This window comes from Lynx rufus, unplaced genomic scaffold, assembly GCF_022079265.1.
Source record: "Lynx rufus isolate CCGP_SWC_20201006 ecotype Redwood Valley unplaced genomic scaffold, mLynRuf1.p SCAF_2, whole genome shotgun sequence".
In the NCBI taxonomy this organism is placed as follows: Eukaryota; Metazoa; Chordata; class Mammalia; order Carnivora; family Felidae; genus Lynx; species Lynx rufus.
Window position 1 is genome coordinate 147203730 of NW_025814834.1, and position 22956 is coordinate 147226685.

Here is a 22956-nt window from a genome sequence, read left to right on the forward strand (position 1 = left end):
TTACCCCCACAAGACTCAGGACTTGGTTCAGGACTAAATACAGGAGGATCATTCACTTAAAGGTCTTAATGAGAAACAACTAGATCCCCAGATCCCTACCCCCGATCCACATAGCCCTGCCAATTGGTCTCTCTTCATTTTAGTAAGAGATTAGCAGTTTATAGTCTGAAGAGGGTGAGCAAAGAGTGTCTGAATTAGGAGAAACCAGGCACAGCTGAAGTGGAGGGGCAGTGCTGAAATAGAAACAAAAACTATCAGCAGAATGAATGTTGAGATCCTTAGCCCTCTTTCCCTCCTCTGCCACTACCCTAGCCCAACAGCTATCACTCCTTACTTTAGCAACCTCCTAACTAAAGGATCTTCCTGCTTCAAATCTTGCCTGTCCACAACTTTCTTCTCCAAAGCAGCTAGAGTACATTTTAAAAATGTAATTAAGATTACATTATTCCTCAACTAAAGGTTTTCCAATGGCTGCTCCAGAATAAAATCTAAATCCCTTTCTGTGGTCTACAAGGTTCTGCATGATATGGTCCCAGTCTTCTCCATCTTAATCTGGAAGCACATTCCCTCTGGATCGCTATGGTTTAACCACCCCGGTCTCTTTTATTCCTTGAACATGCCAAGTTCGTTCTCACATCAGGGCCTTTTTCTTTTCCAGATTCATTTTTTTGCAAGGTTGCTTCTTCATCATTTGCCAGAGTCCAGCTCCAGCAGGCCCAGGGGGTCCCGAAGGACGGACGGCATCGGTGAAAATAGAACAAAACTAAAATAAAAAACTAAAAAATAAAAAACTAAAACTAAAATAAAAATGGACACAGATAACAGCAATGTGTTGAACTGGCCGATTTATTGTGGTAAATGTGGCATTATATTTGCTAGTGATTTCCTCGTAGCATATGTCATCTATGTTTTTCTAACATTACCTAACTTTGAAAATGTTCCTATGTATAATCAACCTTTAAGAAATAACATGGTGATTTTCCCCTAGTTTTCCCACATACCCTTTGATTATTGATTAATTTCTTACATTATTCCATTATGCATCTGCGTTTATCTATAATCTACAAAGCATTTGCTTTGGTGTTCTCGTGAAAGGCCCTCCATTTCTCAACACCGCAAGTGGAACAGTTACAGGGACATGACCTCCTAACCACATGAGGCCAGAAGAACAATGTGCTGGCCTCGGTCCCAGGTGCCAGGAAGGGGCTGAAAAAGCCTTAGAAACCCATGCCTCATACATTCTCAGAGAGACAATGCACCTAGGAACCAATGAACCGACTAGGTTCAGTCATCATCTGGAATGCCTTCGGGGGGTGGGGGGGCAGGTGGGCCTAAGGGTTGAAGTCACCTGTGCCCAGAGAAGATACACTCCTTTGTTGCCGGAGTGAGGCTTTCAAATCCATTTGTCTCTCCTTTACAGGCCCTCTTTGCTGACAAAGGTACGAGGCTATCCTTCCTGTAAGTAGAAGAGTCTCCATAGGGAATGGCAAGGGCTAAAAGTAAGGCCGCTCAGTTTCTTGCGGAACCTTATTTAATCTTCCCTAATGGTTCTTTTCCCAGGGGGCCTGCTGAGGGCAATTCCCCAACAGACAACACCCCAGGTAGTTTTAAGGCCAAATTACCTAAAAGTGGGAATACAAGAAGCTTCACTGTCATTGGGCTGCCCTACAGTCACCAATCCGTCCCCAGGCCGGGCCCTGCCACTCAGGCTTGGATAGCTCGGCTTCCAGCAATCATTCAATTCTGGGATCTAATGTTACCTCAAAACAAACAAACAAAAACAAACAAAAAACAAAAAAAACCCCTTCCTGGGGCACCTGGGTGGTTCAGTCGGTTGAGTGTCTAACTCTTGATTTTGGTTCTGGTTGTGATCCCAGGGGTGCTTGAGATTCTCTCTATCTGTGTGTCTGTATCTCTCTGGGGAAAAAAAAAATCCTTTCCTGACCATCCTATTTAAACCATCTGATGTCTCCACCCATCATTGCTTCTTTTATAGCAATTACCCTCTGAAGTCATTGTATGCATTAACTCCTCTACTGTCTGTTTCTGCCTCTGTAAGGTTCGGGACACTCACTTCCTCTGCTTCAGTTTTTCAAGCAGCCTCAGCACCCAAGTACTCCATTCATAGTTGTGACATGTGAGAAAAAGAAAAGCAGCACCGAACATTGGGAACTGAACCGACACTCTTAAGGCTTTGGCTTCAGTGTTGTTAGGAACCCACTGCAATGTTCCTTCCCCTACAAAACATAACAATCTGACCGAACACTAACATGAGACAAAATTACTCTGTGGTCATGATGAAGTAAGACAACAGACAAGATCACTTAATAATCTTGCCTAAACACAGATTAAAAATAAGGTCATTGTAGGGGCGCCTGGGTGGCTCAGTCGGTTAAGCCTCCGACTTCAGCTCAGGTCACGATCTCGCGGTACGTGAGTTCCAGCCCCGCGTGGGGCTCTGGGCTGATGGCTCAGAGCCTGGAGCCTGTTTCAGATTCTGTGTCTCCCTCTCTCTCTGCCCCTCCCCCGTTCACGCTCTGTCTCTCTCTGTCTCAAAAATAAATAAATGTTAAAAAAAATAATTAAAAAAAAATAAGGTCATTGTATACGTTTTATTAGATTGCCAGAGGGGCCAGAGCACAAAAAACGGTTAGGAGGCCCTGAGTTAGCCCTTTTGTGTTACTACACCCTGAATCCAGTTCTTTGCCTCCATGAACCTCAGTCTGCCCATCTGTCAACCAAGAACATTAATGGTTATGTTACAAGATTATTGTAATGTTTAAATGAAATAAACAATGTCTAGCCTGCTGCTTAACACATTAAAAAAAAAAAACACCAAGATTATTGTGAAAACTACAAAAATACTAAATTTCGTCCTCTCCCGTCTAGTCAAATTGTTGCCTCTTTTCCAATTATGGATTTAGCCTTGCAATTATCCTCCCCTCCTTCTATGTGAGAATACAATACCTCATTTTACAATTACCCCTACTTCCTGACAACACCCAAAACAGAATGAACCTCCCTTTCTTTGAACCCTCCTCCAAAATCACCGAATACAAGCCCAGGTTTTATAAGTCATTTCTAACATCCTGTTATTGAATGATCCATGCTTCCCCAAGGTGTGTATGTTCTCCCTCATTGCAATGAATAGTATACCTAACTTTCTGACTACAGTTGTGTTTTCTGTGGTCTTTGGGACCACCAATATTCTCCATATTTGCTGGAAAATACTGACAGATGAATGGACTCACAATAGTTCACAATATAAAGGTAGGTCCTCTGAAGTACCCAGCAATTTCTTCATTCACTTAATCATATTTTTTTTAATTTTTAAAAAAATGTTTATTTATTTTTGAGAGAGAAAGAGAGAGCGTGCAATCAGGGAAGGGGCAGAGAGAGAGGGAGACACAGAAGCTGAAGCAGGCTCCAGGCTCTGAGCTGTCAGCACAGAGCCGGACCTGGAGGTTGAACCCCAGGGGAACTGTGAGATCATGACCTGAGCCGAAATCAGACTTAACCGACTGAACCACACAGGCGCCCCTCACCTAATCATCTTCTGACCCTCCTTGTACCTAGTTTAAGAGTGTATTCCTTTGGGGCGCCTGGGTGGCTCAGTAGGTTAAGCGTCCAGCTCAGGTCATGATCTCACCCATGGTGAGTTCAAGCCCCACATCGGGCTCTTGACAGCTCCGAGCCTGGAGCCTGCTTCAGATTCTCTCTCTCTCTCTCTCTCTCTCTCTCTCTCTCTCTCCCCCTCCCCTACTCACGTTCTGTCTCTCAAAAATAAAATAAGCATTTAAAAAAAAAAGTATATTCCTTCAACCAAAGATTATCTTTGTTCTTTCCTCTAGGCCTGAGTACGATGCTACTGCCACACTCACTCCATCTACCCTCTCATCTTCTTAAAATAGGAGAGGAAGAAAATCCAATTGTGAAGTTCGATTTTTAACAGAAACTGTGCTTTCGCTAGCATCACCTCCCCCCCAAAGACATGTGGTGTTCTTTACTCTCCAGCGATTTTTTTGTTCACTTTTAAAATCTCCTGTATTTTCCTTGGTGGCACATTCCCTTCTCAGTTCTTTAATCAAACCCATTTTACTGTTCAGAAATGTAAATTCCTGCTTTTTTTCCTCACCCCTGTCCCAGATGACGAATTACATCTACAAACCCCTTTTCACACTCTGTTTAGTGTCGCCCTCTCTCAGGAACCTTAGCATTATTCTCACTACAACTCTTCTCTGGCCTAAGCCCAGGGCCCCTAAGGTTTACCCTTTCTTCCAAATCAGCCCTCGTCCTCTAACATCCAATTAGGGCCCAGGGCCTAAATTTCATAACCAATCCGCGGCCACATCCAAGGCCCCTCCTCGACCCCACCCCCCCTGCCCAGCCCAGCCTCTGTTCCCCTGACCTAACACCGCCCCCGCACCTCCACCTGCCCGGAGCAGTTCGCGATCCTCTCAGGCCCTCCAGCCCCTTTCAGCGCCTTCCGCCCCGCCCCTCATCCCGTGGCATCCAGTCCACGCTCGCGGCCGACGCCTCAGCCAATCCGCGTGCTGCATCCCGACCCCGCGGGCACCCGCGCCCAGACTCCGCCCCCACGCCCGAATCCTGACCCACCCGGCCCTGAAGCGCAGGCGTGACCAGAGCCGGGGGAGGCGAGACTGGCGCGCGCGTAGGAGGTGAGTGGGGTGTCAGGGGGGCGCTCCGGGCCCCGGCGCGCGGAGTCGTGTGGAGCGAGGCCGGGAGGGAGGCGGCCGGAGTCGGGCTCCCGGCGAGCCGGAGAGGCCGACTGGATCGCCTTCAGGACCGGAACTAGCGTTTGGGAGCAGGCGGCGTGACCCGGGGCTGGGTCCCTAGACCCGCACCCTGGCAGTGCGGGGCGCCCGCGCTGGCATTAAGTTTCCTCTGGAGAGGTGGCTGGCTTGGCAGGTGGGGCCCCAGCACCCCGGTCACCCCCCCCCCCCCCAAAAAAAGCCTTTTTGCCCCTTTTGCTCTTGATTTTACAACTTTGGCATTTTGAAAACACCGACAACAGTTCATCCAAAACCGGGATTCCTAACTGGAAAGGAAACGAAGGCTGTTCACTTGCTGTGTAAGTGAAGTGTGGAGTCTGAAGTGTGTGGTTAGAAAAGCAGCCCAATCTGCCGCTCCACGAGTGCGACCCCCCGCCCTTGGGCTGCCTCCCGGGCACGGGGGCGCCTGTCCCCCTCTGCGGCCTGAGGCCAGAATTGGGCAGCCCGCCCACTTCCACGGCAGGCGCCAACCGAGCACAAAGTCACTTCGTGTTGTGCTAGAACCTCATTCCTTCTCATGGAAACAAGGCAGCCACACTTCTTCCTCCAATCAGATTTATATTCGCCGAATCCATTTTCACAGATCGGCTTTTTAACAGTTTCAGGATCCTGCCTCCTTAAGTGTGGTGCGGGCTAAATATGGTTCGGTTTTCCCATTCTTGCTCCAGTGACAGGGCTTTGAGGCCTGTTATTCCCACTGTACTTCCCCGTCCAGTACCTGTTCACCTAGATGCCCTCTGTTGCACCAGGGAACTTTGCAAACAGAAGTTTGGAAGAAGTGGGCCGACCGGGAGAGCATAAGGTAGAAATAATCTTTGTTCAAACTGCTAACGTGGGCTGTGCATTGGCGTCAGCCTTTTTTGGAGTCACCTCACCTTGAGGTTTGCAGTTAACCTGAGCGATCTGAACATCGTCAGATTAAACCTTTTCGTCCCCACAAGCAAAGCAGTTATATGTAAATTGATCATTTGGGTTTAAGGCCAGAGTTTCAAACTGATAAGATTAATTTTGACTGCTTTGCTTACATTGTGGCTCTGGGTTCTGCTCCCCGCCCCCACCAACAATTCTCGACCCTTCTCAGCTTGTGGCACACACACCTTCTGTATCTTGGTTTTAAATACTCTACTCCAATGATGATAAATAGTTTAATTTTATATTGATCATGATTATTTCAATATGGAGCTGACCTTATGTATAATATGCTATAATCAGGTTTACCAGATCGCCTTGATATACAATTGCCTGGTTTTCTTCTCAGAGCATTGTTTTTAAGGAGAAGCTAGAAAAATATAGTGAAAATGTTGTTTAGAATTAAAAGCCATATACCTTTGATTTTTTTCTGACTTTCAATGACATCCAAATTTGTTCATTTATTTTTATTATTTGTAAATATACATATGGAATGTTAATTGCATTAGAAAGTGCTGGTCAAAATGTGTTTATGTAAACTGCAGAAGAAAAATAGCTTCAGAGGTTCTGAATCTATAGCTGTCAGCCTACTTAGATTTCTTTGGAGCCTTTTTTTTTCTTTCCCCCCATGGATACCCCACAATTTCTCCCACAAACAGATTACCTAGTGAGAGAGTAATGGTTGAGAAGAAGAGAGAGCCCAGATCTGGGTGTTGAGAAATTCTATCATTTAGTGGCAGGTTGGAGGAGAGGTAGGAGGGAAATGAGGGATCCTACTACGTCAAAAGCCAAGAGAACACGGGTGTTTCTGGGAGGAGACAGGACTTACCCAGTAGTATCTGAAGCTGCAGAGAGCTCAAGGGTCAGAACTGACTTGAGCAAGATCTGCCTCTGTGGAGTAATGGGTACAAAAGTCAGATTGCATACAAGAAGAATGAAATCTTGCCATTTGCAACTAACTACGTGGATGGAACTGGAGGGGATTATGCTAAGCGAAATTAGTCAGAAAAAGACAAATATCTTATGACTTCACTCATAGGAGGAATTTAAGATACAGAACAGATGAATAAAAGGGAAGGGAAGCAAAAATAATATAAAAACAGGGAGGGGGCAAAACATAAGAGACTCTTAAATATGGAGGAAAAACAGGGTTGCTGGAGGGGTTGTGGGAGGGGGATGGGCTAAATGGGTAAGGGGCATTAAGGAATCTACTCCTGAAATCATTGTTGGACCATATGCTAACTTGGGTGTAAAATAAACAATAGATAAATTAAAAAAAAAAAAAGAGTGCATCAGGTTGAAGAGTATGTAGATTGAGGAAAAGGAGACAACTAATCTGTCTTTTTAAAAGTTTGCTCTTAAGAGAAAGTAACAGGAAGGTTTTGATTTGAAGAGGAAATGTACGATAGGGAGGAGAAGGTAGAGTCAAGAGTTTAATTCTTGGTTGGTGTTTTGTATTTGCTGTTTTTTGTAACTGGAAGAGATGTGAGCAAGGAAAGTTGCATTTACAAGAGAAAGGGTAATAATCACTGGAGAAAGGTCTCTGTAGTGCTAGGAGTGAATGAGATCTAAGCCATGGGAGGAAGAATTATCCTTTTGTGGGAGGGTGAGTTCCTGTAGTATAGAAAGGAAGGAAAAAAGGATTCTTTGGGCTTGGTGTTTTCTATTTGGGTAAATTGAGATGGTAAATCTGATGGCTTCTATTTTCTCTATGATAGGAAGCAAGGGCATCTATTTAGAACAAAGAGCATTTAGGTTAGAGGAGTGTGGGAAAAATTAAAATCTGGACTGTAGGAGAGAAGTGTGGCCTGCCCTCTTAGGGTTTCCAGCTGGGCCTTAGAATTATACTGACATAAGGCAGATAGTAGGAGAAGCGTACAAAGAAGCAGCCAAAACAACTGCCTTTATACTAGGTTGAACGTGGAGAGGCAATTGTGGGAAAGTAACTAAAATATTTAGGTAAGCTAAAGGAAGATAAGGATTATTTTAACAAGGCCTCTTTTTACAAAATTCGCTCAGCTTCAGTTTACCATCTAAGAGTGTTCCTTTTCTCCTGTATAGGGAAGGCACCTTTCACATGGAAATTTTGTCTCCTGTTTTCAGGAAGAAAAGGAAGGATCAGATTGCTCTTTTTGGCATTTGCTATTTTTCAAGTGCCTTTAGCTCAAAATAATTCTTATTCCAAAGTGGCGTATTTTGGGGTGGCATATCCTGCCATCCTTCCCCTACAAAATAGAGTATAACGCTGCAGAGTGTTGGGGGTCAGTTCGAAGTTAATGGCCATGTATTTATGGTGAAACCACGTGTCCTGTATGACCTTCCCCAGCTTGGGAGAACCAAACACTGTAGATGAGTTGATCCAGGGCTAGAGTGTTACAGACAGGTGAGAGGCTAGACAGGGTGGGGTAGGGCATTGTCTAGAAGATTGCTGAAGTGATGAACTGGCATCTATATTGGAAAATAAAGGAAAGTGCAGGCTGATTGGGAAAAGGAAAGGCAGCCTCCTAGAGATCTTGATAATACTGAAGAAGAGAATAATTAATTGAAAGGAAAGATAGTTTATGGTCAAAGAGCAGAATGTTTCAATCAGTTATTTTGCAATTAGACCCGACTGAGGTAATGGCAAGGTGCAGTGTATGGTAGCAGGAGAGAGACTAAGGTGGAATGGAGCAGAAGAGCAGTGGACATGGGGATGTCACCTGTTGGGTGCATCATCTCTGAAGCCATTGAAATTACCTGGGATGGTCACAGTATTGAGTTGAGAATACTGTGTGCGTACTGACAAAGTCCTTAATAAGGACAGGGAGTTACCAGCAGGACAGAAGATAATGTCAGTGAGGCAGATGAGGGAAGTAATAGTCTGGCAGTGGTAAAATGGATGGCAAGAAAGAGTTAGGTGGGGCATATATGAACAGAAGCCAACACTGAGGAACATAGAAGTGGTATGTTCAGGGAACGGTTAAGATTTGTGTTAAAACAAGGAGAATGCTCTGAGAACATAAAGATGTATTGGAATTTGCTGATTATGGTCCACCTGTTCTAAAAGACACGATGGAAGGTTTGGAATGTGGAAGAGAAATGGAGAACTGGGTCAGTTGCCCGCAAGTACATTGTATTATGGAGGTAATATGCTGTTGAAGGTAGATAGAGAGGAGGCGAGATTTAGGCTTTGGGGTTTCCAGACGAAAACAGGTAGATTGAGTGTCAACTTCCTAAGGGGAATGGGCACTGAGGCCTGGTGGCCAGAGGAGATTTCCCAAGAGCTGGAGTCTAAGCTCCACACGTGATCAGTCAGTGACTTACCAGCACCTTCTGGATTTACTTTCAAACCGAGGACTGATGTATTCACCTGTTTTGAAAAATGAGGGAACTGACGTTCAGCAAGAGTCAGCAACTTCTCCAAGGATAGAAAACTTTTTAAAATATCAGAATAAGGACTTGAATCCAGGTATCCTGATTCCTAGTACTGTCCCCGCACCCCCGCCCAGTTTTTCTCCAGAAGGTGGAACAGGTCTCTCTCATTTGTCCACTTAGAAGAAAATATTTTGCTTATACTTAGTCTAAATACCTAAGGAATTAGGCTGAACTGAAATAAATGAACATTGATTTGCTGGGGGGAGAAGGGGGAGCAACTAAATTATCCTAAATCAAATAGCTCCATGATACTCAATAAAGATTTTTTGATATTGTTCCCTTTGTTTGGTAATACCTTTTCTTAAAACTATCCATGTTGCCTAAACTAGTTAATAATTTATTCCTGAATGGAACAGTTAATGATGCAAGAATAAGCATTCCTTAATTTAATAAAACCTGTTCTTCAACTTGAAAGACTTAAAACATAAGGGGTAATTATTTACTTTACAAAAGGAATCAATATTTCATAAAAAGATTCATAAATAGCCACTGATATCATTAATTTGTAATGTGATTTGATGTATTTATTCAGTAATTTAACATTTTATTTATCAAGTGCATACTATTTGCCAGAGAATGCAGTAGTAAACTAAATACACCAGGCTCTGCACATGAAGCATCAAATGAGTGAATGAAGGACCAACCAAACAACAACAACAAAAGTGCTTTGCAGAAAATTAAAATAGGCTGATGTGATGGAATGGCTGAGAGGCTGTTGTTGTTTTTTAATTTTTTTCATGTTTATTATTTATTTCTGAGAGAGAGAGAGAGAGACAGAGACAGAATGCAAGCAGGGGAGGGGCAGAGAGAGGAAGACACAGAACCTGAAGCAGGTTCCAGGCTCCAAGCTGTCAGCACAGAGCCATAGAAGTGGCTTGAACTCTCAAACTGCGAGATCATGACCTGAGCCAAAGTTGGATGTTTAACCAACTGAGCCACCCAGGCACCCCTAAGAGGCTGTTGTTTTAAGCTGAGAAATTGCTGACAAGGTCAGGATTTTATATTTAACTTCTTAAGAAACTTCAATATATTATTTCTCACATTTAAAGCTTTCTGTAGCCTTAACATTTTGGTAACTCAAAGAGAGTCCTAGCTAGCTTTGGTGGATTCCTTTAAATCTGTAGAGTATGTCTCTTCTTCTAAAGTTTAATTAACCACTGGAGATGGAGGAAATGACACCCACTGATACAAGATTCTCAGACTAAAACTTCTTCTAAGAAAGAAGTTTCTGTTTACCTGAATGTTCTTAGAAAGTTGAGTTGTCTTCTAATTCCAGGTGACAGTATAATAATAGAATTTCATATTGCTTTGGTAACAGTTTTCCTTATAGGTAGAGACATAATTCAGAATGCATGCCTGTTATGTAACTAGAACCTGTTGAAATAGCTTGCTACCTTTCTATGGGATTGTTGAGGAAAGTGCCGTCTGAAAATAACCTAAAATTCATTCGTATATTCTTTATGTTTGTCAAGGACTTGCTATAATGCTTTTCAAACAACTTGCTAAATTCTAACCACTTTAATTTACTGTCACAAATTGTGCTTTTTTATATGACTTTATCCAGACAATTCTGAAATTTGAGTAGTTCCTAGGTTGAAATATCCTGGTTTTTATAGCTGCTATAAATGAAACTTCTACTTACTGTAATTTTATGCTCTTGACTAAATTAGAGCTTTTTATTTTTTGAATTCACAATATGCTTACACACCTCTAGTTTAAAATGACATATCCATAAATTTTTATAAGGTAAAGAGGGTTCTAGTGATGAGAGGTTATATGTAGAAAGAGAACTGTGAAAAATTTTTACTTATATTTTGTATAAGCGTATGGTCTATTAGCTAGCTGTAAGTGTCTGATAGTGATGTAAGTGTCATATATTTTCTTCTTGTTAACATATTTCTTTTACCCTGCAGCATGTTTTTGGCCCAGAGGAGACTTTGCTCCCTTGAAAGTAGAGCAAAATTCCTGAAGACAATTTATTCTTCAAAAATCCTCGGACTCCCTACTTCTGCTGTAGGTATTGCTTAATCACTTATACAGATACGTATTGTACTTATCCTGCCATGTCAAAAAAGGATACAATTTTCTTGGAATGAGTATTTCTATGATGTGTAAGCTGAAGGTATCGCTGGTCATTGCTGGAACTGACATTCACTGAGCTGCTTGCTGTTTAAGTATCATAGTGCTGGCTGTTGCATACTCATTGTCTCCTTTTATCTTTGCATAACTCTTCAAGTTATGAATTGTTATATTCTTGTGTTACAAGTGAGAAAGTGGAGACTTAGACAGGTGTAGTAACTTCCCCAAGGTCACAGCTTTTAAATGGCATAATCAAAATGCCCACTCACCCCTGTCTAGCTCTGGCACTCTCAAGGGCACTCCCTGTCCACTCAAGATAGGAAGTTATAGTGAATGTAAGTGCTGGCCCTGTGACTTCCAGTTTATTAGAAAATATGGCAGATTGAGGAACAGGTGATGTGAGAGCATGGAAAAGCAAACAATCCAAAATGTGGGTCATAACAAGATAGATTAAGTGACCCAGTTTTTTTCAACAAGTCAGTGGCATGGGAAAAAAGTTGGGGGAGGGATATTTCAGAAGGACTGCTCTAGGATGAAAAGAGGCTTCAGAACTTCATCCAGCAAATACAGCATGTAGACCTTGTTTAGGAACTTGATTGCAATCAACTGAAATGCAAAAAAGGTATTTTTAAAGACAGTCAGAAAAATATGGATATGGATTGGGTATTAGATGATATGGTTACAAAAACAAAGTCCAACTGAGAAAATTTGCAGATCTAACTGACTTTATTAAATGATTCATGAACCGGCACCCTCCCATCCAGTGAGCAGAGAGGAGCCCCAAGGAGTTGTACAAAATGGAAGGCTTTTGTGGAAAGGAGGGTGGGGAAAGAAAGTTATTAGCAAAATGAAAGGATTGCTCCATGCCAGGAGCAATTACTTCATCTTTCTTTGAGGGATAGGGTGACCCATGTGGTAGACTCATTGGCAACTAATTGAAAAATTCCTGGCTGACTGATTAAGACTGCATTTCTGAGGGAAGTTGATGGTGCAGTTAGATTAGGTATTAAGCCCCCGTTTGGCAACTTGGTCTAAGTGACATCATTTTGGGCCTGTGGTTTTGTTTTTAACAATTCTCTCGATTCTCCAAGTAACTGAGAGATGTGATCAAAATTTAAGGCATGAGTGCCACTCTCAGTTACCACTCTGAAGTTGACAGTTTTGTTCTTTTAGGTGGTACCTATAGGGTTACGATATTCCTGCTTAACCTCTTGATATTCACAGGTCATAACTTCCAGTTTACACTCATTAAGTTGGTCACTTTCGTCATTCCTTAAACAGCCCAGTCATTTGCTTGGTAATTAGTAGAGGGAGATATGATTACTATAAGGAGGATAATTCCCAGTGTTTGGAGTGCACTCTGAAGCCATTGTCCCAAGACTCAAACCAATCAAAATCCACAAAGTCAAAGAAAGACTCCAAGGAAGGAATCACCTTTTCACCTTTTTCCTTTGGTCTTATGTAATTGAGTTCTTCCCCAGAGATACTAACCCTGGTATAGCAGGTGGTGTTGGCCTCAGCACAGACACCTCCTTGTTCAGGTAAAAGATAATCAAGAGTTATTCTAATATCGAGGACAACTTTTGCCAGAGAGGCTAAAGATCTTTGTAGGACAACTATCCCATTAGCAACAGATTCTTCATTATCTTCAAGAGTTGGGAGAAGTTTCTGATCACATCCTCCTTTTCATTAACTCCTAACCCGGGAATCATGACCCTGCCAAAGGAAGCAAATCCCGAATCCTGAATGCCTCCTGGTAGGTCTTTTTTAACTCAACGGTATAAATTCAGGGGAGTCGACCAATGAGATATCTTAGTTTGCTTGTGAAAAGTTAGGGGTACAGTTAGATAACTTAAGAGGCCTTGCCCAGCTTGTGCCAACAAGGCATTCACAGGCCCAAGGAGAATGATAATTGCCATAGACAAAGATGCACAAACCATTCCCATCAGGATGGGATTATTGCATTTGCCCTCTCACCTGTCACCCCAGCCTGGGGTCAGTTAGATTTTCAGCACAATGGGAAGAACATTTCTAAACTGAAAGAATGAGTCCTTATAATACCCTGCAAAGATGGGTGTTGCTGGTGAGATGTCTTAGAGAATGGGAGCACATGTGAGCTAGATGATCAGGAGAACGAGGATGTTCAAGTAATAAGATTTATAGAAGTGATTGTATCTAATTGGGTACTACACTTACAATTGAAGAAAGAAAAAAAGCACAGTTTGTTCTATCTATAAAAGTTGAAATCAGTGGGAGACTTCAGGGGGTGCGGGGTTAATTGTAGTTTTCAGTGACATTAGGAAAAGAAGAGAAATAAGTCACAGGGAGGACCAGGGCTCTCTAACATCCTGGACAGCTTGGAATCTTTGATGACAGATCCAGCAGTCTGAAAGATTACTCCCCTTTCCCTCTTAGCAATGGCCTGGGAGATACAGATGAAGGTCTTGTCTTTCCAGGCTGATGCCAAAGGAAAGAAAGAGGAGAAAAAAATTCATGTTAAAGTATGAAGTCTTGATCTGGTGTCTTGGGAAGAAGCAGTTCACTTCGATGTCAGCTACTTGCCTTGTCAATTTGATTTATACGTCTCCAGCATCTTTACAGGAACAGAGGTCAAGTGAGTCTGTCTTGTCTTTAGCTGTATGATATGTATGCAAGGCTTAATGCCCTCTAGTTTTTCAACAGTGTCAGTGGTCAGGAATACTTGGTAAGGTCCTTCCCAATGTGGCTCTAGAGCTGCTTTTTTTTTCCCCCCTTCCCAGTGGTGTTTCCAAAATACCCAGTCCCCAGGCTCCAGAATGACCAACAGGATCCTTGGAACTGGGGTCAGAGAAAGCTTCTTTAACCTGTTGATGGTAGGCCGTAGCATTAGACATTAAAGACTCACAGTAGGGGCGCCTGGGTGGCTTGGTTGAGCAACCGACTTCAGCTTGGGTCACAATCTCACAGGTCGTGAGTTCAAGCCCCACGTCGGGCTCTGTGCTTACAGCCCAGAGCCTGGACCCTGTCTCCCTCTCTCTCTGCCCCGCCCCCCTTCACATTCTGTGTCTCTCTCAAAAATAAATAAACATTAAAAAAAAAAAAAAGACTCACAGTAGCTAGTCATACTGGCATGAGGTGACAAGCAGAAAGTTGCATGCCAATAGAAGTTGGCCTGCAGGTGACTATCTCATGTAGAGTGAGTTTATGTTTACCAAGGGGGACGTTGTGAATCATCAGCAGAGCCAGTGGCAGAACCTTAGACCAAGGGAGTCCAGCGGTTTCAGTAAGCTCAGAGATTTTAAGTTGGAAAATTGCATTAGTTCTTTCAACCTTGCCCAATGAATTGAGGCAATAGGAAAAGTGATATGTCCGAGATGTTTGTAAGGCCTTTATTAAAGCTTGTATGATTCTCCCAATGAAGTGGATGCCTTGATCACTAGAAATTATGGAAAGTATACCCCAAATGGGAAACATGTTTTCTACCAGTTTGTCACTTGAGGGAGTAAGCCTTGCAGCAGGGGAAAGCTTCAGCCCATCTGGAAAATATACAAACAATAACAAGAACATATTGATAAGCCCAGAATGGTGGCAGTTGAATGAAGTCCAGCTGTAGGTGTTCAAAGCGTCCATAGGAGGCTGGGAACAAAAATAGGTTTTCTAGAACTGGGGTCCTGACAGGTTAGACACTGATGGTAAACTGTGGTTTGTTTGTTTGTTTGTTTGTTTTTGGCAGTCTTGTAGAAGTTTCTCCACCAATGTTTGTTTATAATTTGAGTTATGTTAAACCTACCATGGTGGGTGAAGGAATGTAAAAATCAAAAAATGGGATTTGCCAAGGAGCCGGAAAGAACCAAGGAGCCATCATGGGCTTCCCGTATCCTTGACTGTTCATTGAATTTACAAGCTTATTTGTACATCCTAATTTTTCTGATTTAGGAGCAAACTGTTGCCATGTCACAAGGACATCAGGATGGCAAAGGTCTGGCAACAAAGGGATTTTTTTTGTAGAAGCAGAATGGACTTTATCCACATGTGCCACATCCTTTACAGATTCTCTTGCTGTTGCCTCTGCATGAAAGTCAGCTGGGGCATGTCCCTGATGTTCAGGTTTAATCCTTTTAGTATGTGTCTCTACTTGAGGACAGGAACTTCAGAAGATAGAGTAAGGTCGTGTATGCGTCCATTTTTTCTTTGGGTCCCAGTGGACATGAGAAAACCCCTTTATTTCCATAACATTCCAAACTCATGGATTACCCCAATGGCATATCCTTCAGCATTGTAAATATTAACAACGTGCCCTTTTGAAACTGACCTGCGCTGGTGAGGGTCTGGTGCTCTGCTTGTTGGGCTGATTTAGCTTTTGGCACATCTCCCTTCCTGGGTAGTTCATATTGGGTGGTAACAGCATAATCAGCCTGGAACTTCCATTTTCATTTTTACAGTATGACCCATCAAAAAACAAGATTAGATCAGAATTAGTCAAAGGGGTGTCCCTTAGATCAGGACACAGTGTCCTGAAATGGGACGTTAGTACCTCACAGTAGTGAGGCTCACCTTCATTAGGCAGGGGGGCCGTAATATGTCAGGTCTAAGAATGTTGCAACATTTAAGATAAAGATTGGTGGTGAAAGCAGAAGGACTTTGAGTTTAGTGGGTCAATTCAGAGTTAGGAAGGCTTTGGACAGCATGTGGGGTTTGTAAGTAAGTGGACATCCCTTCCAGAATGTTAGATCAGCTGAGGCTTCTGACTGAAGCTGCATCTTGCCTTAAAGCAGCTGGGATAGACTGAAGCACCTGAATCAAGCTGCATACTATAATGGGCAACAAGCCTTTGTCACCATCTTGTGTGAGCATCTCCAGGACTTGGTTATCTTTTTCATGTATAAATTAGGCGAACGATTTTGAATAGTTCAGCTTCCCTGGGGCAGGTGGCTCTTGTAAGGCTTGTTTCCGTTTTAGAAAGACCTGTTTATGTAGATCATCCCGGGGAAAGGGGTCCAGGAACCAAAATGGTAATAAGTTCATAAGATGGGGAAGCACATAAAAATTAGCAACCCATAGTCTGTGACATCAGCTAGACCTAGAACTCCATGAAGCTGTCACTTTGTTGTAGGCCTAGGAAATTCCTGGATTAGTTTAATTCTTTTTGGAGATAGCTGGATCCCACCAGTACTTACATCATGATCTAAGTAATAAACAGTGTCTGAGGATGATTGCGATTCTTCAGATACCTTATGTCCTTTTCAACTAACTGTTGTAGCAAATAAATGGGATCTTGTATGGATGCCTTCTTAGTAACAGAGCACAGCAAGAGACTGTCCACATGCTATAAAAGAGTTCATTACCTGGGGAACTGGAGGGTATTTCTGTCTTTGTGGAGCAGCTGGGCGAAATAAGAAGGGGACTCAATGAGCCTTGGCCTCTGTACCCAACTGTTCGGGTGTATTGTTGATTATTCTGAGTAAAGGCAAATAGATCTTGTCTGTCAGGATCTGCAGGGATGCTGAAAGAGGCTGAACGGAGGTCTGCCACAGTGAACAATTTTGAGTCAGGTGGAACTTGGGACAAAAGGCATGTTTGGAAAAAGGGGAATAACTGTCTTGTTAATAGATCTGAAGTCCTGGACAAATTGCTATCCCCTTCCATTAGGTTTCTGGACTGGCAAGCCCCTTGAGTGTTAGAAGGCCTCCTACAGAATTGATTAACTCCTGGCTGATTAGGTCTTCTCTTATTGGTTTGAGGCCTTGCATGGATGCTGAGGAAATTCGGGAAGAAGTTTAGTCACATCTATACGTATTTTTATAGGCGCTGCGCTTTTTATCCTTCCATTGTCTATACTGGAAGCAGCTCATTGAATTTCAGGTATCTTGATTAAATTAAGGAACTTCTGTTAGAATTCTTCTATTTCGGGACACCTGGGTGGCTCAGTCAGTTGGGCATCTGACTTTGGCTCGGGTCATGATCTCACAGCTTGTGGGTTCGAGCCCCGTGTCAGTCTCTGTGCTGACAGCTCAGAGCCTGGAGCCTGCTTCGGATTCTGTGTCTCCCTCTCTGTCTCTGCCCCTCCCCCGCGCGCGCGCGCGCGCGCGCGCGCGCGCTCTCTCTCTCTCTCTCTCAAATAAATAAGCATTAAAAAAAAATTCTTCTATTTCAAGGACAGAATGGAAAGAACATGAAAGATCAGGTTCAGGTTGGTCAGGGAACTCCAAAGTGAGGTCTTCCTTGGAGGCAACCCATATTAACCCTTTGAGTTTGGACAGGGATGGTTACCTGATAGAATGACTAGGGCTATGTCACACAGCAAAAAGGAATGTTTTTCAGTAAAAGGTTCCAAAGTCATTGGTACTGGTTGAGGTAGAGTTTCTCTCTGAAGTTTGTTAGCCACCCCCACAGTGGCAACTTCTTTTTCTCTCCGAGGGAACTGTTGCCCTATGAGAGTGAACTTTAAAGTACAAAGTGTAATGGGGTGGCTGGGTGGCTCACTCGGTTAAAAATCCAATTTTGGCTCAGGTTGTGATCTTGTGGTTGGGCTCTGTGCTGACAGCTCGGAGCCTGGAGCCTGCTTAGGATTCTGTGTCTCCCTCTTTATCTGCCCCACTGCTTGCACTCAGTCTCTGTCTGTCTCTCTCAAAAATAAATAAACATTAAAAAGAAAAAAAAAAAGAAGATAGAAAGTGTAGCTGCAACTTCAGGCAGCTTAATTTCAAAAGGTAGTTCTTGAACAGTCTCTTCAGAGTATAAAGGCAGTTCAGACACAGAATTAGTAAAACCTAGCACCCAGGTAAAGAAGGATAGAGTGGAGCAGTAGGGGTCACATCAGTCTTAATGTCTTTTGTTTCAGGTACCTCTGCTGTTTTTACTTTTTCATTAGCCTTTTGTAATGAATCTTTTAAGCTATTTTAGAACCTTGAAGTCTTTTGGAAACTTTTGTATACCAATTAAAATAGGTATCCTATTCTGTTCCTTTAATTTGGGAACCTTTCTTTTATTTTAAAGTTTATTTATTTATTTTTAGAGAGGGAAAGCACAAGTCAGGGAGGGGCAGAGAAGGGGGGTGGGGGGAGAGAGAGAGAAAGAAAAAGAATCCCAAGCAGGCTCTGCACTATCAGCACAGAGCCCCAAGCAGGGCTTGAACCCATGAACTGTGAGATCATGCTCTGAGCTGAAGTTGGACGGTTAATCTACTGAGCCACCTAGGCACCCCTGGGAATCTTTATTTTCAAGTGTACTTTGCAAATAAATGATCTTGTCTAACTGAATGTTCCCCTTAATGGCCATTGCAATTCTAGGTGTTCTTAGTAATATTTTGCCATTTCTATAGATACTACAGCTCCCAGCACTATAGTTTTTAGACCTAACAAGGGTAGCATTGACAAGTTTAATCAAGAGATAGTGGACCTAGCTAGACTCCTTCCTGTAGACCTGTTTTCTCTAGAAATCCTCATCCACACCATCGTTAATATCATTGGAAAGTTACATAAAAGTCATCTCGGAGGAAAGGACTGTAATGGACATTGGGCTGCACTTTATCTGTATCACTTGCTTTATTTTTTTATTTTTTAATTAAAATTTTTTTTTAACGTTTAGCCCAATGCGGGGCTTGAGCTCACAATCCTGAAATCAAGACCTGAGCTGAGATCAATAGTCGGACACTTAACCCACTGAGCCACCCAGGTGCCCCTCTTTTCTGCTTTCTAAGTAGACACTAGGTTTTAAGTATGTGATGTGTACCAAGAACTGTTTTTCACTATGGATTTAACTTATTTAATTATCACAACAGCGGCACAGGACAGGCATTCATTTTCCTTATAAACAAATGAGGAAATTTTCAGAGAAGAACCTGCTACTTTGCATAGCCAGTAGATTTTGTTTTGTTTTAATTTTTTATTTTAGAGAGAGAGAGAAAGAGTGTGCGAGCGAGCACGCTTATATGTGAGCTGGGGACAGGGAGAGAAGGAAAGAGGAAAATCTTAACCAGGCTCCATGCTGAGCATGGGGCCTGACTCGGGGCCAATTCTTTTATCTCAGGATCGTGACCTAAGCAGAAATCAAGAGTCAAACAATCAACCGACTGAGCCACCCAGGTACCCCTACTAGTAGTTTTGATGTTTAATTTCAAAGTAAGATCTACCTGGCTTGAAAGTTCATTGTGTTAAACAAGTTTGGAAATTTTAATTGGCATGTAGGCGTATATTCCAGGACACAGATTGGTGGGACCCCAATCTGCTTTACATACCTTCCTGGTGTTAGTGCCCAGTAGAAACCTGAGACCTGTTGTACAGTCTTAAATCCAAATTCTCAAGAGTTGTCCTGATTGGTTTAGCCTGACTCGGTCGATTCTTAATCTAATTAGCTGTGGGGGAGTTGGGGGAGGGTGAGATTATATAGTCCAGACAGGCAGAGGGTTCATCCCTGTGAATATAGGTGGGGACAATAAACTCATTTATAGTCAGTCTTGGCTTGGACCCGATTTTCAAAGAGAATAAATCAGGCTTTTTTTTTTTTCCCTTGACCTGAGTCCATTTTTTTGGTATTTCCATTCTGTATTTACCTATTCTGCCAGCTCCCAGGTTTGAAGACTCTTATTTCCAATAAGCTTGTTTTTCTATAGGTATTGTTAAAAGATAATTTTCAGAAAAAAGGCAGAATCATGACTTATACAAATGTAAAGATGCATATGTATTAAAGATTTTTATTTTATTCATATGAGAGAACAAACAAGTTATGACCAGTTCAAAGGAAAGTCAAAAAGCATAAATTTGTATTTGATAAGGGAATTGAATTGCAAATGAAGGTAAAACTCATTTTTCCACTGGATGGAGGGAAGTCAATCAAAACTCTGGAACCATTTTCCCTGTCAGTTACCTTCAGTCTACAAAGGTGTAAAATATGTCAAAGACCAATTTTAGCTCTGCTAGACTCAGCCCTGGAAGGGTGTGTTCATGTAGCCACTGCACAATTCTCCCTTAAAGAACACATTTTTCCTCTTACATATTATCTCTCAGAGGGGATCCAAATTCCTTCCCTTTTCACTCATTTAGTCAACAAATATCAAATAGCTACAGCATATTAGACACAAGTAATTATAATTTGAAACAACTGTATATGTTGCTTAAAAATTCCAGTTAAATATGTGTGCCTTTGAGTTATAAATTGGATTTTTATGTAATTAGTTTTTCTCCTTGTATATCTTAAGTCATCAATCCCTGCTCTACATTTGTACTTCTGAGTTTTAACTTTCTGTTCTTCTACCATTACAGGAACAGGAACATTCTATGCCATCTAGTGGCAAAAGAGTGTGATTTGTCTGTTTTGTTTTGTTTTGTTTTGTTTTGTTTTTGCAGGGGTGGGGGAGTTGGAAGATATAAATCATCATACCTTGGAAAACATCTAAAATCTATGAGATAATTCTGTTATTATCTGCTTGCTTGAGGAGTATCTTGTCCAAAGGGAGAAAGAAGACATTTCAGCATACCCTGGAAGCTTTTTTTTTTTTAATTAAAAAAACTTATTTTCCATTTATTAATAGACTATTTTTTAGAGTATTATATGTTCAGAGCGAAATTGAGCAGAAACTAGAGAATTGCCATCTATCCCCTGCCCTCCCACATGCATAGCCTCCCCTATTATCAGTATCCGCTACCACAGTGGTACATTTATTACAATTGATGAACCTGTAGAGATGCATCATTGTTACCCAGTGTTCATAGTTTTTATTAGCGTTCACTCATATTGTTGTACATTCTGTGGATTTTGACAAAGGTATGAGGGAATGCACCTTCATAGTATTATGCAGAATAGTTTCACTGCCCTAAAAATCCTGTCTTCTACCTATTCATACCTTCTTCCACCCAAGCCCTGGCATACACTGATCTTTTTACTGTCTTCATGATTTTGCCCTTAAGGTTCCCTCTTGTCATCTTTGCCTGATACCTCATTTCTTTTTAGCACTGAATAACATTCTGTCATCTGGTTCTACCACAGTTTATCCATTTGCCTACTGAATGGTATCTTGGTTGCTTCTAAGTTTTGGCAATTATAAATTGCCAAACATCACACACGGGATTTTTTTATGAACATAATTCTTCAACTGCTTTGTGTGAAATACCAATGAGAGTGATTGCTGGATTGTATAGAATTTTTGTTTTATAAGAAACTACCCTGGCAGCTTTTTAAAATCAGCTTTATCAAAATACAATTAATGGTATCCACTTAGGGTGTAAAACTCTATGATGATTTGAAGAAGTATGTATCATAAAACCACTGCTAAAATCAACATACAGAACATGGTCAAGATTCCTCCTGTTCCTTTGCAGTTCATCCCTCACTGTTGATTTGCTCTGGCTCCATACGTTAGTTTTCTTTGTAAAAAAATATTATTTTGTATTAATTGGATTATAATAGTATGTACTGTGTCATCTTTTTTTTCACATGCATAATGATTTTTAAATTTACTCATGTTGTGATGTATCAGTAGTTCATTCCTTTTTTTAAAAAAATTTTTTACTGTTTATTTTTAAGAGAGAGTGTGGGGGAGGGTTACAGAGAGAGGGAGACACAGAATCTGAAGCAGGCTCCAGGCTCTGAGCTGTCAGCACAGAGCCCGATGTGGGGGCTCAGACTCACAAACCACGAGATCGTGACCTGAAGTTGGACGCCTAACGGGCTGAACCACCAAGGTGCCCCGGTAGTTCATTCCTTTTTATTACTGACTAGTATCACATTATATGGATATACCATCATTTGTTTATCCATTTACCTGTTAATGGGCTTTTAGATTGTTTCCAGGTTTTGCTATTGTGAGTAAAACTGTTGGGAACGTCTGTATACAAGCCATTGTGTAGACATATGCTTTCATTTCTTTTAGGTAAACACCTAACAGTGGAATGGTTGGGTTGTACTGTACATTTACGTTTAATTTTTAAGTAACTGCTAAGTAGCTTCCAAAGTGGTTGTACCATTTTACATGCCCACCAGGTTCCTGTGAGTTTCAGGCTGCCCCACATCCTTACCAACACTCACTATCAACACTTTTAGCCATTCTCATGGGTATTTAGTAGCACCTCATTATGGTTTTAATTTGCATTTTCCCAATGACTAATGACATTGAGCATCTTTTATGTGCTTCTGGCCATTCATATATTTTCTACAAAGTGGCTGTCAAATCTTGTTTACCTTCTCTTGAGTTGTAAAAGTTCTTTATATATTCCAAATAGTTTTTTGTAAGATATATGTTGTAATTCTTTCCCCCTTCTGTGGCTTAGCTGGCAACTATTTAAGATTTGTGAGCCCACTGAATGATATTTAGGGGGAGGGAAAAATAATTCTGTTGTCTACCCTCCTAGGTTTTCTGGCTGAGACCCTGAAAATTAGACTTACAAAGACAGAGTAACAAGAGTAAAAGAAACGTACTTAATTAACATGTAACATGTGCATTGTACATACAAACGGGAGAGCTCAATAATGAGTAACTCAAAGGGGTGCTTTTGGTTTGTATAGCATCTTAAGAAAGAACAGTAAAGGGACGCCTGGGTGGCTCAGTCACTTAAGCGGCCGACTTCTGCTCAGGTCATGATCTCATGGTTCTTGGGTTCGAGCCCCATGTTGGGCTCTGTGCTGGCAGTTCAGAGCCTGGAGCCAGATTCTCCCTCTCTTTGTGTCCCTCCCCCACTTGCTCATGCTTTCTCTTTCTCTCTCTCTCTCAAAAATAAATAAACATTAAAGAAAAATTTTTTAACTAAAAAAAATAAAAGCATGGGAAACAGAAACACCGTGAATGCAA

The 22956-nt window shown here is 41.9% G+C and overlaps 1 protein-coding gene across 2 annotated transcripts in view; it reads left to right on the forward strand.

Annotated features, from left to right (window-relative positions):
* The first annotated feature begins 4486 nt into the window (after positions 1 to 4486).
* The window catches only part of KYAT3 (kynurenine aminotransferase 3), a 72318-nt gene continuing 53848 nt past the window's right edge, over positions 4487 to 22956 (forward strand). Inside the window, exons 1-2 of one of the 2 annotated variants that reach the window (XM_047083830.1) lie at positions 4487 to 4679; positions 11030 to 11129. In XM_047083830.1, the coding sequence (XP_046939786.1) occupies positions 11031 to 11129 (99 nt within the window). In that variant the 5' untranslated portion in view covers positions 4487 to 4679; position 11030. Of the gene's footprint in view, positions 4680 to 11029; positions 11130 to 13651; positions 13810 to 22956 lie in introns of those variants that run through there. The other variant, XM_047083832.1, reaches the window with a different exon arrangement.